At 40.4% G+C, this 16,923-nt stretch overlaps 2 protein-coding genes across 3 annotated transcripts; one reads left to right on the plus strand and one right to left on the minus strand.

Moving 5' to 3' along the window:
- Window positions 1-463: 463 nt before the first annotated feature.
- LOC115045369 (transmembrane protein 200B-like) lies at window positions 464-4,177 on the plus strand. 2 transcript variants are annotated; one of them, XM_029505013.1, is made up of 2 exons: window positions 464-703; window positions 1,216-4,177. In XM_029505013.1, the coding sequence occupies exon 2, from the start codon at window positions 1,230-1,232 to the stop codon at window positions 2,028-2,030; it is 801 nt and encodes a 266-aa protein (XP_029360873.1). In that variant the 5' UTR covers window positions 464-703; window positions 1,216-1,229; the 3' UTR covers window positions 2,031-4,177. The 2 variants fall into 2 exon arrangements, with proteins under 2 accessions (XP_029360873.1, XP_029360874.1); XM_029505014.1 differs by having other exon boundaries at window positions 464-612.
- Window positions 4,178-7,703: 3,526 nt separating this feature from the next.
- Window positions 7,704-16,007, minus strand: msh5 (mutS homolog 5). Its single transcript, XM_029503778.1, has 25 exons — window positions 15,912-16,007; window positions 15,708-15,831; window positions 15,462-15,542; window positions 15,095-15,148; window positions 14,866-14,987; window positions 14,661-14,770; window positions 14,407-14,442; window positions 14,073-14,155; window positions 13,931-13,976; window positions 13,351-13,489; window positions 13,153-13,215; window positions 12,926-13,054; window positions 12,659-12,731; window positions 12,453-12,562; window positions 12,180-12,260; window positions 11,991-12,078; window positions 11,846-11,913; window positions 11,159-11,277; window positions 10,958-11,084; window positions 10,292-10,441; window positions 9,966-10,040; window positions 8,376-8,522; window positions 8,067-8,204; window positions 7,918-7,991; window positions 7,704-7,824 (listed from the first exon to the last, which is right to left on the minus strand). The coding sequence occupies exons 1-25, from the start codon at window positions 16,005-16,007 to the stop codon at window positions 7,704-7,706; spliced, it is 2,454 nt and encodes an 817-aa protein (XP_029359638.1).
- Window positions 16,008-16,923: the final 916 nt, after the last annotated feature.

Below are 16,923 nucleotides of genomic sequence, written 5' to 3' on the forward strand. Positions count from 1 at the left end.
TTCCAACAGCATGAGTGACCACAGGGACAAACTGAGAGGCTGCCCCCTCATACAGCCATGCCTCACACACGGACTCTGGCCCTGGAAAAGACTTTGCCTCCCCACATATGCAGCAGAAACTGTGGAAAGCAACGTTTCCTTCTGAGTATCTGCTGATACAGAGCTGCTCTGAAACCACAACTGTCCTGTTATCGGCCACATGTCATAAACAGCATGCATGTACAAACAAGTGCCACGACTTGGAAAAGCAAGGCTAGGAGTTCTTCATTTATCTTTTGACATTTGCTCCCCTTATTTTCGGTTTCAGATGGAGGAGGACAGCACCAACTGCAGTCGTTTGTAAAAACACTTGATGGCTGGTGGTCGCTAAGAATAACCGGGCTCACCGTGGGACTGGCCAGGACCAGCCAGATTCCCACGACCCCTCCTCCACACACAGCAGCCAAAACACTGGCTGCAGAGGCGCACAGGCGGCGGGGGGACGGACAGGCACGGCAGCTTTGCACCACTTTTTCTTGGACTGTTATTTTCACTTGGAAGCCGTTTAGGCTCAGCAGCAGCCGACGCGGCGGAGACAGGGATGGAAACGGTCTGGATGTGAGGAGGAATTAGGTGAGAGTGCCGGAGGAACGCAACTCAGGCTGCTTTATTTTTGATAATGCTGAGGAGCCGGTTTGTGCTTCGGATTTACGTCCAAAACAAGGCAAGTACAAAAAAAAAAAGAATGTGTTACTGGAGCAGCGGGCAGTGAACTGCAGGGAATCGAACAGGGAACTGGGTTGTGACAGAGATGCGCGCGTAAAGGCGCCGATCATCTCCGCTCGTGTCCTGCTCAGCCTCTGTGATGTGTTCACTTGCCTCGGGGGAATTTCAATTATGAGTTGGAGCTATTGCCGTAGAAATGTGACTCCATTTTCTTGGCTGCGGTGAGACGGTGAAGTCCTGCAGGGGGACCGGTCCTGGTCCTGGTCCTGGTTCTCTGCCGTGGATCAGAGGGGTCCATAGAGACCGCGGAGGAGCTGCAGAAGGCTGGCATCTCATTAACTTTGCCACATGTCTTATTAAATCAGCTATTTCCTGTTGTGTGCTCTGCTTGCTGCTTTCCAACACCACCAGTATCCCCCCACCCCCCAAGCAGCATGCAACAAATTTCCTGTGTAATTCTTACACGTTTCTGCTCTCCGCTACATTTTCACTATCTTCCTCTCTGTTTAGTGTGAAGTCACAGGATGACAGCAGCCAGTCCAGTCTGCAGCCCCTCCACCTCCCACTCTACACAGTCCTCTCCGGTCTGCCTCCCAGCATGCAACAGACACCTGAGGAAAGGCGAAGCGCTCCAGACCACGCTGCACCTGCGCTCTGGCCCCGGTGTGTGGCTTCTGCTGGGTGTGGTGGTGGTCCTAATGGGGTTGAGTGTGGCAGTGGCCGGGTACGTGTCTGCAGCACCGAAGCCTGTGGGCGGCCGTGGGAGCACCCACGCCGAGAGGATGAAACTGACCGGGCCTGTGATCATGGGAGTGGGTCTGTTCATCTTCATCTGTGCTGCCACGCTGCTGTACGAAAACCGGGACCGGAGTGTTCTCAGACGTGACACGCCTGAGGACCTTGAAGATCTGAAGGGAGGAAACGGCTGGGAGGATTCGCAAGAGCAGTCCAGCTTCGGCTGCCAGGAGCAGTGGGAGTGTAAAGATGGAGAGCAGGGATCCTGGGCCACTCCAGCCCACACGCTCCCCCTCTCAAACCACAACTGTGGCCCTCCCTCTCCACCTCGCACCAACAGACACAACGTCAGCAGCAGATCGTCACCACCACCTCCTCTGGAAGCAGAAGATGGACTCAAAGATGAAGTTGAAAGAAAGGAGGAGATGGAAGAAGGGCGGCCAACCTTGCTGACCTGGGTTCTGCACCACCAGGAGCCGACTTCAAACCCTCCCTCCCCCTGTCCGTCCATCTCTCACGCCATTTTCTCAGACTCCTGCAGCCCCAGTGAGATACACTTCAACTCACGGACAGAGTCTCCTCTGCACTGAATCCCCCCCAGGTTCCCCGTCTGCCGTCTCATAAAATCTGCATGATGAGAAACATTTTGAGGTTTCACATGCCAACACACAGTTAAGACAGCAAAGGCTATACATTCCTCACTAAACAGATGAAATGTTTGTTGGTATTTTTTGGTGCCTCTTACAGGCGCAGAGGCTCTGAGTCACTGTCTGTGAAGGGTGTTTTTGTCCTACATCGTTCTCTGACTCACCCACATTTGAAAGATTGGAGCTAAACAGTTTGATGTCAACTCGCCATCTTGTTGTCTTTGAACTTGCCTGTGCCCAAAAATCCTTAAAGCCATGGTTTATTCTACCATATTTGGATATGAGGAGGATTGTTGAAAAGTTATTTGCACACAGACACACACACGCAGTTCTGTAGAGGAAAGTGCCTACGTTTCCTTCGCTGGAGAGGTTCAGCTAAGTGGATGAACCAGATTAGGTCTCAAATGGGTCTTTATCTAATCTCACGCATACTGTAATCTACTCTTTATCTGAGGAAATTGTGTCTCAGTATAAACAAGAGACACACACAAGGCCACAGTCTTCTTACTCGACTCCTACAGCCACGCTATAAATACCAGCTGGTGCTTTGTACATATTTGTGTGGATTCCAGCTCAATTTTAATTCAGCTTTTTTTTTTTTGGAAATTCACAGTGTCAGTGGCTCAGTTTCAGTTCTTTTATCAAGTGCAGTGATCTTAAAAAATTTGGATAGCATGAGAGGGAAAAAAGGCAGAGAAATCTAGTGAGGTTGGTATGAGCTGTTCCTGACGCAGCCTAACTGAGAAAAGTGGTCCGGTGATTCAACTAAATGTAGCCTCACTCTCCCACCATTCCGAACTTTCATGTCCTGTTTCATCATCATCTGATTCCCACGCTCTATTCAAGTCCTCCATCCTCAGCTTCCACGCTGCATGGTAAATAGGGCAAAACAATGCGGACTAAAGTGTTATCAGGCACATTTTAACATAGGCATGTTTGGGCATTAGCAGAGGTACGGTGGTGGGATTTTAATAATCGCCAGCATTCTCTCCTGCAGCCTCTAATCACACTGGGGATCAGTCTTAAGGTTTTTATAGGTGCTTCAGGACTGCAGAGTTTTTCCTTGCTTTTGGGGCCCATGCTGGGTCTCTGCCATCCAAATGACTGAGACAGGGATACAGTCATTTTCAGCCTCACATTTCACTCCTTATGATCTTGCAACAAGCTTCCTCTTTCGTGCTTACCACTTAGAGAAGAAGCTCCCTGCTCGCTTTCGCACATAGTGAAGTTGTCCTCAGTGTTCAGTGATTATCCCTGATGTGCTTGGATACAGAGGAAAGATGCACGGTTATAGAGCTGCAACTAATGATTGTTTTATCAATGCTTATTTGTTTATTGTCTACTCGGTTACCAATTTATTAGGTACACCGAATCGCAAAACTGATGCTGTCTGAGACAACAGTTCTGTAGTAAATCCTCCTTTCATGAATGTTGTGATATTCAGTTTTTGTCTAAACTGTTTAAGAGGCTTTGACTCAACTGCATGGTTAATTTTAAGGCTGCACTTTTTGTTACACTGATGGATATATTGTTTTATACACCTCATTCATACCAGATTGAATAATGGAAATGCTACTTTATATAATACAGGACAGAAAAACAATCCACATCCAAAAAGATGATGTCAGATGAAAACTGATGTACAATAATCATAAGAAAAGAAATTATTATGCACCATGCATGACAATTTGCAGGATTGCTTTTTCTGTCCTAAGAACAATTCAAAACACTGAGATCATATGAGAATAAGAAAATCAATAAATCTTCACTCTGAGTTTTTCCTTAAGAAAAGAATAATACCATATATTGAAACTGTTGCCAATGAACTGAACCAGTTGCAGGACTGACCCTCTTGTTTCCTATACCTCTTGTATATAGGGTTTGATGTTATGGGCATTAATCCTGTAGATCAATAACATTTTAGCTGTGAAATCTCTCTTGAATCTGAGTGATTGGGGAAATTTCAGAATCCTTACAGACCTGTGAGCATCACTGCAGCAGAGAATTTAAGAAATCTGTGAGGTTTCACATGTGAATAGAGTAGCGTTACATAATTCAGTGACACATGTTTTATGCTGCAATATAACTGAATTGATTCCTCTGCTTTGAGAGCTTATTGTGTGTGTGTGTGTGTGTGTGTGTGTGTATGTATGTGTATGCATTGATACATATCCGAGCAGACGGACAAGAGCCTGTAAGCAGCTTAATCCTGTGCTGACTCAGGGCACATGCAATTTCTCTGTTCCTTTAGAGAGAGCGGAGCTATGATCAACATTTTTTGGTATAAAAAGAAGAGAGACTGAGGATAAGTGAGAAGGTGCCACTGTGAAAAAGCGTGTGTGCTGCTTTTTTTTTTTATCACCTGTTACAGCAGGAAAAGGAATTGAGTTTAAGAGTCTTCATGACCAGATGGAGAAATGTTTTTCATCACTGAAAATGAGTTTTAACCTTTGTCCAAATCCAACATTCGATAGTTTTCTTGAATGCAAAGGAACAAGTTAACAGCTTTATTTATATATGTGTGTGTTTGTGTTTAAAATGGATGTAGTGACTTCTGTTAAAATAGCTATTAATCTAAATTGTATTTTTCACAGTTAGGAAGGCATAAAATTCTTCCTGGTTGCCAATCTCAGCATCCCAACCCTGTGGAAGAACAGTTATTTCACAGACTGTGCAGCCCTTCAGGAGCTGTGATTGGTGCAGGACTAATAACAGGTGCATTCCTGACTAATCCAATCTCATCCCTGTTTCCTGTCTGCTCAGAAGTCAGTCAGTGGTGCTGCCAATGGAGGAACTATTGTGCTGAAAATGAGAAAACTAATATTCTGTGTTTTTGCCATCATGATGCTCACATCCACTGAAGGTAAGATGTAGCAGTAGACGTCTCTGGACTCAACAGTATATCCTGTTCTAAGAGGTTGCTGCTATTAGAGTCCAACTACAATAACTAATAGACCTAGGTATTAAAACTTTATGAACCTCTGTTTGATGGTTAATCATTAAAAGATTCTTATCAGTTTAACTAATGTATGAATTATAAACATAAAGATTTGATTAGTTAATAGTAGAATTCTGCATTTATTATTTATTAACTTGTGAAATTAATGTATTATTGGATTTGTGAATATGAACAAAGGCTATTTTATGAAAATGTTTACGATCCTTTGGTGAATGTTTGACAGAGCAAGTATAGAGTTTAAACACTGCATATTATTACAAATACATTACCTTCACCAAAATAAATTAAATGCAGTACTGATCATTAGAGTGAATCGATATACAGCTACCCTGCAATAACCTTGGTCTGCAACTAGTGATCATTATCATTATTTATTAATCGGATGATTTTAAAAAATCTGATAATTTTGCTTGAAAACCTAATGACAAGGTTTACACATTAAGACATCTTGTTGTTTAAAAAGAGGTGTGGAGGCTGTGGTATGGCTATCCTCACTGACATAAATGTGGTACAAAGGTTATTAGAAATATATAACACACTGCAACAACACATTCTACTTCACATCCTCAAAAATCAACACCCTAAAGAAACACTATTGTGAAAGTTTAAGTAGAATTTATTGCAGCACAGTTGTATTTGACAAAGTGCATCTAATGAAGTGGTTACTGGGTATAGATTTAATACATAAGGTTGAAATAATACTACAGAGCACAGGACAGCGAGTCCATTCTTTTCTCATAATGAGTCCCTTTTGTTTGCTTGTTCACCTGAGCCAGCATTAGCTAACAAGATGAGAGAGGATAAGGATTGTGAGTCTCACTGAAACTCATCTTAAGACCCTGATGAACAGATTAGTCCAGTCTCTTCCAGTAGCAGCCAATGTCAGCACTCGAATGTGTTTTGACAATGAAGCCAATACTAAAATCCCAGAGGAAGAGACATACAGAAAATGATAATTTCCTAGAATTACTAAGTTACTTTCTGTCTTAACAATAGTACCAAACTCAAAGACCATAAAAGATTAAGATCAACAAATATTCACTTTTGAGATTTTCACATATGTGAACTGAACTAATTGCAGCAATAACATTGCTCTTTTTTCTCATACATTTTGTATATGGGGTTAGATTTTTTTGCTGTGTCTTCATAAGCTCTTTACAGTTCCAGGTCCAGTATCTGTTTGGTTAATGAAAACCATAATACTGCCCTAAGACTCGGAGTGCTCTCTGAATAACACAAGTTAGCCACGCCAAGAAACAAATTCCAGACTGCTGCAGTGTAAACAAAATATTCCTGAGATGCTTCGGAGCTCAGCAAAATGTTCCTCACCAGTTTGACTTCATGCTCAGACACTTCACACGTTCAGCAACCCCTGAATAAAAATGTGTCCAACAAGCGATTACATAAATGCCCCAGAATCTGAATCATAAAAAGAATTTTATTCATGAGTTTTTCCACTGCTGTGCACTGTTTAGGACTAAGTAGTCCCTGGTCTTTCATTATTCTTTTTCCTTTATATTTCAGCTATACTCAGATGTATTTTACTATTGTTTCTTGTTATTTCTGTCTTCTTTTTTCTTTTGCCTGATGCAACTTTTGTTCGTCTTCCACAACCTCTGCAGGATATATTGGGTTACATTATAGTTAAATAATATTATCTATAGTAACAGTATTAATTATTTACCTACTTTCTGCCGATTATTTTGTCATTAGAGAGTTATCCGTCGTAAACAACACTATATTTATGACGTTCTTTGGGTGCAGGTGAAGAGAAGGAGCAGCTAGAGGAGCACATGGATTCAGTGAGGATGGCCGAAGAGGAAGAGTTGCTGGAGTGTTTCCGTTGTGATCTGGGATTCTGGGATGCCTGTTACACAACTGAAACCAACTGTAGCCTCGGTGAGCGATGCTACACAGGCCGAGGGAAGGCAGGTGTGTTGGATAAAATTGTATTTTTTTTGTCAGTGTAAGTTCATTATTTAGGATGTAAGCATTAGAAGTTGTTTAAATGTTGTCAGGGTTAATTTATGTTATTCTGAAGTACTAAGGGATGTTGACACACACTAACATCATCTGCCTCCTCAGCTGATGTTCTGGATGTTAAGACTCTGGGTTGTGTGAAGGCAGAAGAGTGCGAACAGGAGACCACGGTGGAGCTTTTTCCTAACAAAACTGTCTTTGTTATGACCAAACACTGCTGCAACACACCATTCTGCAACTCAGCATACAAATCTCCTATCTACACTGTTTTGTATCTCACCATGGCTTCCCTAACTACTTGGAAAATCGCTGAAACCTCAACAGGATCAAAATAAAGAACACACATTTATTTATGTCAAGACCACTGCGTGCAGTGATGCTGAAAGGACTTCAACCATACAGTGAGGAAGAATCTGGTTGTTTCACATTTTGCAGACTGTTCAAATATAACAAAACACATGCAAAATCTAGCTTAGTATTTTGTTTTGTTACAACATAAACCTTTGTAACGCATGCAGGAAATTAAATTTTAAAGTGTAACAGCCCTTTGTAGTCATGTGTTGATAAATCTTGTCCTGGTACAACATCACTTGAAGTCTGCTGCTTCTAAAAACCCACTGCCAGCACTGAGGAATTAAGAGTCAAACTGACCACAGAACTGCAGAAGCAGCAACAGTTCAGCTGTGATTCAGTAGCTGTCTAGTAGAGGACAAGAGCTCCTCTTTCATGAAGCGCAGCAGATCCAAATCTTTGTCTTCCAGGTCAAGGTTCATAAACTTCTCCACCGCAGACCTGCACCTGTCAGACCACATACACACCTGTCTGCTTCACATGGGCCTCTTTCTAGTGTGGGATTTCAGTAACTGTCTGAGCAGTCAAAGTTTAGCTAACCTGTTTGCCTGTTCATCTGATGATGCTTTGTCAATGTGCTTGATTGGTCTTCCTGTCCTGTACAATTCAGAGACCTGACCAAATGCATCCAGTGAGTCTATGTGAGTATGCATCTGTGTGATACTGTGGTATACCGTGTGTGTGTTTACCTCTACTCCTCTCTGCACAAGGCTAACTGGGAGGCCTGCCAGTGTAGCGATGTTGGCAGCATAACTGGACCGGCAGATCCCTTCCTTCAGTTGGTACAGAAACACCAACTCATCACCATCAACTGCCGTCTCTAGAGTCTAACACACACCCACACAAACACACGAATAATACATTTACAAAATAAACTTCTACTTAACACGTATCTGCTATGGCGTCTCGTTAGCTAATTGGTCATTAGTTCACCATCAAAAAATCTTGCCAAATATTCACACAAATGCTGCAAGCTCAGCTGAGGAATCTCTCAGTACCATTAGAGACAGCAGGGTGGAGGAAGGCAGGAGGCCCAGCTGCAGCAAACTGTGGAAGTTTGTAGCCAATAGAATGTGAGGAACATCCACTGGAGCTTTTCTCAGCCAATGAGAGACAGATGCAGCCAGCAAGGACAGCCCATCCACCTGAGGGGGAACACGATACTGTGGGCAGAGCTTCTGAACAAGGTGGGAGTTTCCAAACCTTTAAGTCTTAATTCAGATTCAGCGCTTTCCTTAATCCCTTGACAGCCCGACTAAGCAACATTATATCAAAAGAAAAATGTTATCTTACTCGACACTGATGTTGTACGTCATTATACCTCTTTACATCTATTACTCTTATTACTATTTACTCTTCACTCTTACTCATTACATGACTTACTACTTTGGGGTGAAAATCATGCCATAGTTACCTAATCAAAGCAAGCCAGGCATAATAAAGTGAACAAATTTATGTAAATATTTGTATGTTTCATTTTAAACTTTTGTTGCATAAAAATTTTTCTACGGTAGTTATTCTGCCATTGTCTGACCATTTGAATCACCTATATGCAGTAGTTTCAATGGTCATATAAGCTAGTCATTTTTTTACAGTACATGTTGCCACCTACAGGAAAAAAAAAAAAGAAAGCTGAAGAAATTATATTTCATTGTACTCCATCAAAATGATGTGCTGAACCTGACTATAAAGCTCAGTAAAGATAAAAGTGTCTGGACACATGTGGGAAAACTCTGTTGGTTCTTCACCATAAGTGATAATAACATAAGCTTTGTGTTTTCATCCTAATTTAATTTATTGATGTTAGAAATATTTGCATCATAGCCATTTACCATTAACATTCAGTAAGCATGACCTCCAAAAGAACTTTTTCAAACTAAATTGGAAGATTTCTTTCTGTTGTTTCATTTGGCTTCTGCTTGACACATATCTTTGTCTTCTTAGACAAACAAAATTGTTTTGGACTTTCTTCGTCCCTCTCTTGAGTGACCTGTCAAACAGTGATGGAGGGTAGAGAACATAATGAAACTAACGTAGAGAGCAAAAAGAACTCTGTACACCTTCAAGTTAATATGCACACACAGAAACAGTATTTACTTAAAAGACCTAAATTTGAATTATTCCCTGGTGCATCTTTATTTTAAGTTCCTTTGCATGATTTATAGCTTATTATATTGCAGTCGTAGGCAAATACAAGCGTTCATGAATGTATTAGTCATCTATTAGTCCTCCTGCAGCCATCCATAGGTTATAGATGTATCTTTTAACCCAGAATGAATCATCTTCACATGACCTTACATCTGCCTACAAATCATTAATTAAATGTTCACATAATGCTAATTAGTGCTAAGTTTAGTCCTAGCACATCCTTTTCCTGAAGATGGCATGTCAACACCTCCAGGTCGGAACAGCTGCTGCTAATTTCCTGACGATAGGTTGATTGTTTTGAGTCTGTTCATGCTGCATTTCTGAATTGGATAATATTGGCTGGGATTCGTTTCAGGTGCCTCGCATCAATGACACTGTGTGTCCTTGTTATGGCTATCCATATGCACTTAATTCAAAGTGCTGGAACAAGCCCCACTTACTGTGTTAGTTCCTTTTCCAAATTCATCGATGAGAACTAATGAGTTGCCAGTACTGCTGTTGAGAGCCTGGGCCATCTGGATTATAAAGACACAAACAGTTATAGTATACTACAGCTTGGTGTTTTATCAGCTGTGTGTGTTTTGGCTGTAGGCAATGGGTTTTTCTAAAACTTCTTTAATAGGTGCATGGTGGGAGTGAAAGACAGAAGTGTTAGAGGTTCATGCCTTTTATTTCTACAGCCACACACACAGACCCACATTCTGTATACATAGAGCCGCCTGTTTGTGATTAAGTATATTAGAGGGATCTAGGAAAGGTTCCTAACCTGATTGAGGTCAATCATAAATGTGCTGAGGCCCACAGATACAGACTCTCTGCTCTGCATGCGGGTGAAGACCCCATCTACCAGACCAATCTCTGCCTCCTTTGCTGGCACGTCAGAGCCAATCAGAGCCATGAACACAATCAGACCGACCTTAGAAAGAAAATGAGTTTAAGGTGTGAGTGAGCCTGAATGTCAAAATTGCCCAACTGGAGGGGCTTAATATCTACTCATTAATTAACTTAAATAGTCTGGAAAATTAAAACAAAGCTATGAGATCTATCACTTTAATTTTATTACACAGTCGATGACAAAACTTTACTTTTACTACTCTTATTGAGGAAACTGAAGGCAGATTACTTATAATTCTGTATTTTTTAAAAGGCTACTGTCCCGTGATCATATTCATATTGATATTCACAGCTTTTTTCTGTTACACAGAACACAGTTAATTAGTTGGTGTTGCAGAAAAATTCCCAAATCAAACCAAACATCAATGACAATTCAACTTCAAGTCAACAGGAAACAAAGGTACATACACATGGCAAGCACAAAATGACGCAGATGGAGGTAAGAGTGTGGGAAATCTAGTTCTGCCAAGCAGCAACTTAGCTGATAAAAGTCAATGTCCAAATTGGGGGCAGATCGTTTTTTTCGGACTTCTCTCACCTGTTTGAGATAGATGCTCTTGCCAGATGAGTTGGGGCCAGTGATTATCTTGACTCTACCTTGTGACTCTGAGCTCTGGAAGGAGTTGGCAACAAACACAGGAGAGCACAGCTCCAATAGTGGGTGTCTAGAAAATGATTAAAAATATATGTTTAATATTAAACCGAGATAACTGTTTCAAACTTATGTACAAGTGTCTACCTGCCCTGTGTGACTGATATCTTCCTGTGGCTAAGAAGCTTGGGTGAAGTATATCCATACTCCTGAGAGGTACATCCCATAGCCATCAGACAGTCCAGCTCAGCAATGAGATCCAGGATCTACACAGTAAGCATCAAAAACTGAATCTTGAGGTCTCAGTGGTGATGCGTGCAGAACCCTTGACTATATTTTGGTGATCATAAGTATTTGGAACGTGAGCAAATATATAACATAGTTATCTTACTCAAAATGTTCATAATTTTTCATCATGTTTTTATAGTTCACCATTATTCATGATGCATTCCCATTATGCTAAGTGTTTACTTTAAATAAATTCAACTGAAAAATTAAATCAGCCCAATAGCTAGAGACTTCATGCTCTGGCTGTAACAGTATAAGCGCAGTACTCCATCACTTGACCTTGATCTGCCCCCAAAAATACTAAAACATTTGCAGTTGCAGAACGTATTAACTGTAAATCAATCATGGGACAAATATAGCAGCACTAACTTGTAATGGAATCAAGGCCTGTTTCACAATCAAAATGAACAACATCCCAATCAGCGGAAACACACAGCAAAACCCACCTACACACATTGACAGCATTACTTTCACACCAATACTGATTTTAGTGGGAGTCATGTTTTTAAAACTGGAAGCTGGAAGTGCACACTGACACACACCAACCTTGTGGAGGGAGCTGCTCCTCTCGAGGATAGTGTTCTGCAGTTGCGTCATTACTGCCATCTCCATGTCTGAGAAACAGAATATATTCAGGAAAGATACAATATTTTTTGTCATCCGCATGTTTTCTCTTAGTGAGAAAAATTACCTCTGATGTCACAGTGTAAGTCTCCAAGAAGGTCATCCAGCTCCTTTGTTCTCTGGCTGCGGTAATGCAAACGGTCTTCTGACAGAAACTAGCCAACACAGATTAACAGAGATAATGAACATGATAGAAAATAACGGAGATAATACAATGTGATACAAACATGCAATTTTGTCAAAATTACAAACACACCATAAAATCAAGTCCTTCAATCATAAAATCCTCCTTCTCCACCATACTGGGCAGGCGAGGAACGGACAGCAGGAATCCAATCTGTAAGTAGGATAAAAGAAGGAGCACTTGTATGGTGCTCATGGTGCTCCAGAGAAACAGTTCTCTCCCTATCTGATAGCATATTCTGTCAGTAGTACACAACATCCAGACACAAGCCAGATAGCTAAATTAAAATCAAACTGTTGAAAAGATTTGCATCAGCCAGTAGTTGTAAAGGCATAAAGATTGAACCAGAGGGATGTAGATGACACAGCAGGAGGGGATGCAGGTATCCAGATGTTCCAACTCTCTTCTGGCAACATCTGTCAGGAAGTCAGACAGCCCAATCATCCTCCTTTTCTCTGACAGAGGAAGAGGGTGTAATTATGAGTTGAATTCAACAAGAAAATAGAAGTCATACAGGCCCACAAATTAAACTGACACTTCTTTCTACTTACTTTCATCTATTGCAGGGTCCACGTTTGGTTTGATGGTGAAGCAGTTCTCAGCCATGCTGGTTTCAAAATCAACCTGTATGTCCCAGATTAGGGATGGAATCAATCACATTACTACATTTCATCCTATAAACACAGAGTATAATATAAATAAAGGGTGTAATATATATTTATTTATATATATTATATATATTTACAAGCATTATAACCACTGGGAACGTATGTACTAGGGTGGAAATTGGAAGCAAAACATAATGGGAAAAAACTTACAACTCGGCTGATGATGGAGGAAATATAGTTGAGGTCATCAGAGAACCCTTCACTGATGTCATGAAAGAGCTGAATGGATTGAGGCAGGTGTCGCACCATATTCCTGATAGACACTGCACTGCAAACCGTCTAACACAACACTCAAACTAACCACATTTTGTACTCATTTAAAATAAGCAGTTACATGGAATTGGAATGCAAAATAACTGTCAAATTGTAGCTCCAACCTTGTAGAGACTCTGCCAGTCGGTTACTTTGGTGTGGGAGAGGGACATCCTGCGCAGAAGAGTCTACAACATGCAGATACAGACACACACACCCACGAATAAAATGCTTGTTGTTAATGTTCAGAAGGTGACACATTAGGCAAACTGATAAACAGTCACAGATTTGTACAAAAGGAGGTAATTGGCCACAGTTGTTACTGGTATGTTTCTGATATTGCGTAGCAAGGACTGCAGGGTACTCAGGACATCCGAGTTTCGAGGTGATGTGAAGAAACGTATCACTTCCTGTCTCCTTTGTAACACTGCGTGGTCCTGTGTTGGCCGAAGAAACCACTGGCTGACAGGACAGAAAGCTTAACTCTTGGTACTTCAGTCCAAATACTCCAAAATTTTACACAAATTTTGTTCTACTCTCTCTAAATCTCTATATCATAAAACAACCAGAGTGTATTGTGTACACATAGGAATGAATAGCTTTCTTAAGAAAGAAGGCAGCTTTGCATGAATGTACACAAAAGTCAACACTTAAATGTTGTTGCAATTTAAACCATGCAATGAAGGAAAAATGTTTGATCTGAGCTACAAAACTACAGTTCTGTGGTTTGTAAGTATTTATATGTAAAAGTAATATGTGATATTTTTCTGTTTTATGCATCGTGTAGAGCACATTAATACCAAAAGCCTGTCAAAGGATCTCACAGCTATGCTTTCAGTTTTTTGTTTAAAGTTATTTAATTCTGTATATTATTCTTATTCTCTGGACCGAGGTGATTCTTACCGTAACAATCTGGAGCCAAACTTAGACTTGCAGCGGTTTAATATACCTGAAGTAAATAACAGGACAATCAGTGGCTGGCCACACCATTACATTAGCAAAAGAAGACATACAGTCATGCAATATGACTGCCTGAGCTGCATACCATAAAGACTGAGTCCTTCTTTTTCACCTGAATGTAGCTTGTACACTGATGGGTGAAGTTCTGACTTGAAGATCTGCAGTACACTGGAACAAATCATGTGATCTCTATCATCTCATCCTCTATATTTTAGTCTACCTAACAGCACCAGTAAGATGACTGATACAGCATAATTACTTTGGAAAGGACAGTCAAAACGAAAAACGAAGGTCATTTAAATGTATTTTATTTAAGGAGATTTAAAGGGGAAAATGTTAAGGAACACATATTTAACAGAGATCCTTTATATAATTATCATAAAATCTTGGGAGAAATTTGCAAACTTTTGCATTCTTACCTGTATGTGTCTCGATCAATACACACCACGCCTTTCCTGTATTGGGAGGAACACTTTGATGATTCTATGCCTCAATTTCCATTTATAAAAAATTTTGAATTTCAAAAGCAAGGAATAGGGGGAACAATGAAAATATTAAGACATTAAATGTGGATGTACTCTGAAAACATCATGTTTCATTGAAAAACACTCTTTCAGTCCCGTTGTTATGGAAAATGTGCAGTCATAATGTGGTGCATGTATGTGTGTCTTACAGTGTGTAGGCGCTGAACTGTAGGATAGGAACTCCAACACTGCTGTCTTCTAACTCCACTCCCACTCGCCTCCTGTCCAGACATTTTAGCAGAGCACCCACTGTCCTCAGCTATGTGACAGATGAACACATAGACATGCACCAACAAAATTAACACAGACGTGCAAAAAAAGTAATTGACAATGATATGTAAACTGTTGGCTCACCATCAGAGGAGAGTCGAAGGAGATACAAGAGGAGAGATAGGACATTTTGTCTCTCTCTGAAATAGCAGCAGGAAGGAAAGGTAGATGGGCAGACAGCAGCCTCTGTTTACCAATCTCCAGCCCTGCAACATTCAATACATAAACACAAATACATGTCAAGCAAATAGACTGCCCACAAATATATGTGAATATTTGGATATTATAAGTAGGTTCTTTTTTTTTTTTTTACCAAAGTCAACAAATGGATAAGTCACCACCTCTGGTTTATAATCTGGATTTGAACCTAGGATACAACAGACAGGTTTTTGAAGAACATTTTAAATTGTTCATCGTGTGGAAATCAAGTTATTTGTTAGTCAATTTGGAATTTCAGATGGTAATATTGTAATGCTAGTAAGCTCAAAATCAGAATGCTGTTTGTAACACTTATACAATCTCTTCTCTCTTATCACAACCAGCAGGGGTGCAATGTCCCACATCTAATTTCATTCCCTTGACCCAGAAACTACATGTCTCACACCACGTCAAAACAAAACACTGTGATGTTTTTTTATTTCCCATTCTTTATACATAGATGATAATGTCCCAGAGCTCACCCAGTTGTTGCAAGAAGCGGGTCATGCAGCGATCTTGCTTTGCGCTGGTTATGATTATGTGGGGGCTAACCTCCTGAATAACTACACAAGGGAAATTAAATTAAATGTATCACAGCTGTGGCAAACACAAGTGTCCGTTTACAGACAAGATCATAATACGAATGCAATTAAAAATGTAAAACAAAGCGGCTTAATTCTGTTTGAAATAGACAATGATATTCTGTCAGCAACAGGTGCAGTGTTTACCTCTTGCCAGCAGATGAAGCTCGTGGCTGTCAGGAGTATCTACCATATAATGTAAAGAGGAATCCTCACTGTCATAGAAGCTAAGGCCCACTTGTCCATGTTGGGCCAAAACACTCAGTAAAACCTAGAAATAAATACATAAGTGTGCATCTGACTGCTGCAACGATCTACTGCACAGCTGCTGACTGCAATGCCAAAGCTTACTGTAGATGAGTCTTCTTCCTCTTCATGTCCATTTATCCCTGGGGCATCAAAAACCAGCTCTCCTCCTCCTCCACTCAGACCTTCCAATGCTGCCATTTACAGTTAAATCTACAACCAGATGAAAATGTACTTCATGTTCACTGTCAGTTATATGACAAAAAAGGCAATTTTTTATATTGTTTGCCCAGTAGTGGAAAGTAAAAACATGGGAGCATATATTGCATTAGAAATAAATTACTTATTATTATTATAATACTAGGTCACTATTACTGATACTAATAAAGATACATATGCTATATATTGATTTTGGAGCAGTAATCCACGGTACAGACTCGTCAGGTAATGCTCATTTCAACCATTTCATTTACTTTTAATCTATAATATCTGGTGGGTTGCATGATGTATTGCTGGATGTTCAATGTGTAAAATCGAGAGTATTAGAGAACATTAACACTAATTAAGGTGCATGTCGTGGTCAATATGTTATTGCATTTGACTGGTAGTAAAAAAAAAGTTAAGATAAAATGTTTCACTACATGATCAGACGAATTAATGTTATTAATAATTTTAAAGCTGCATTTAGCTAACTAGCATTGAATCAACGTAAGACGATTAGCCCCGTATGGCGAAAAATAACAGCAGAAGCTGTTTACATTTCGTTAGCTGACACATACTCACTCGGCTGGTTGGGACTTGGCACAGTGAAGGTTTCAGAGTTGTTTATCGATGCTAAAGCTCGACTTTTTTTACAGAAAAAGAGCTTGGAATTGTTTTATCTTTTGTAGTTTTTCTACGCGCCACGAAGTTCGTGTCCTTCGATTACCATGGCAACGGTTCGAATCAAACATGGAGTGCCTTCAACATTTTTTTTAATTTAACTTTGAATAATATAATTTACATCCTTGTGTTGTTTGTTTTATCTGCAGTTTACCGTTACTGTATGTATTATAGTGACAATTTTTATAACTTTATGCACTGCTGGGGGGTTGTGATCTATAATAATCATCTTTTA

The sequence above is a fragment of the Echeneis naucrates genome, chromosome 6 (genome assembly GCF_900963305.1).
Source record: "Echeneis naucrates chromosome 6, fEcheNa1.1, whole genome shotgun sequence".
NCBI classification, from domain to species: domain Eukaryota; kingdom Metazoa; phylum Chordata; class Actinopteri; order Carangiformes; family Echeneidae; genus Echeneis; species Echeneis naucrates.

Excerpts from the sequence above, each read along its gene's own strand:
- LOC115045369 (XM_029505013.1), top strand. The coding sequence starts at position 1,230 with ATGACAGCAGCCAGTCCAGTCTGCAGCCCCTCCACCTCCCACTCTACA.
- msh5 (XM_029503778.1), bottom strand. The coding sequence starts at position 16,007 with ATGGCAGCATTGGAAGGTCTGAGTGGAGGAGGAGGAGAGCTGGTTTTT. Across the intron at positions 10,442-10,957 it reads AGAGCATCTATCTCAAACAG|GTCGGTCTGATTGTGTTCAT; the intron begins GTGAGAGAAGTC and ends TTTCTTTCTAAG. Across the intron at positions 8,205-8,375 it reads CCACCCTGCTGTCTCTAATG|ACTCTAGAGACGGCAGTTGA; the intron begins GTACTGAGAGAT and ends GGTGTGTGTTAG.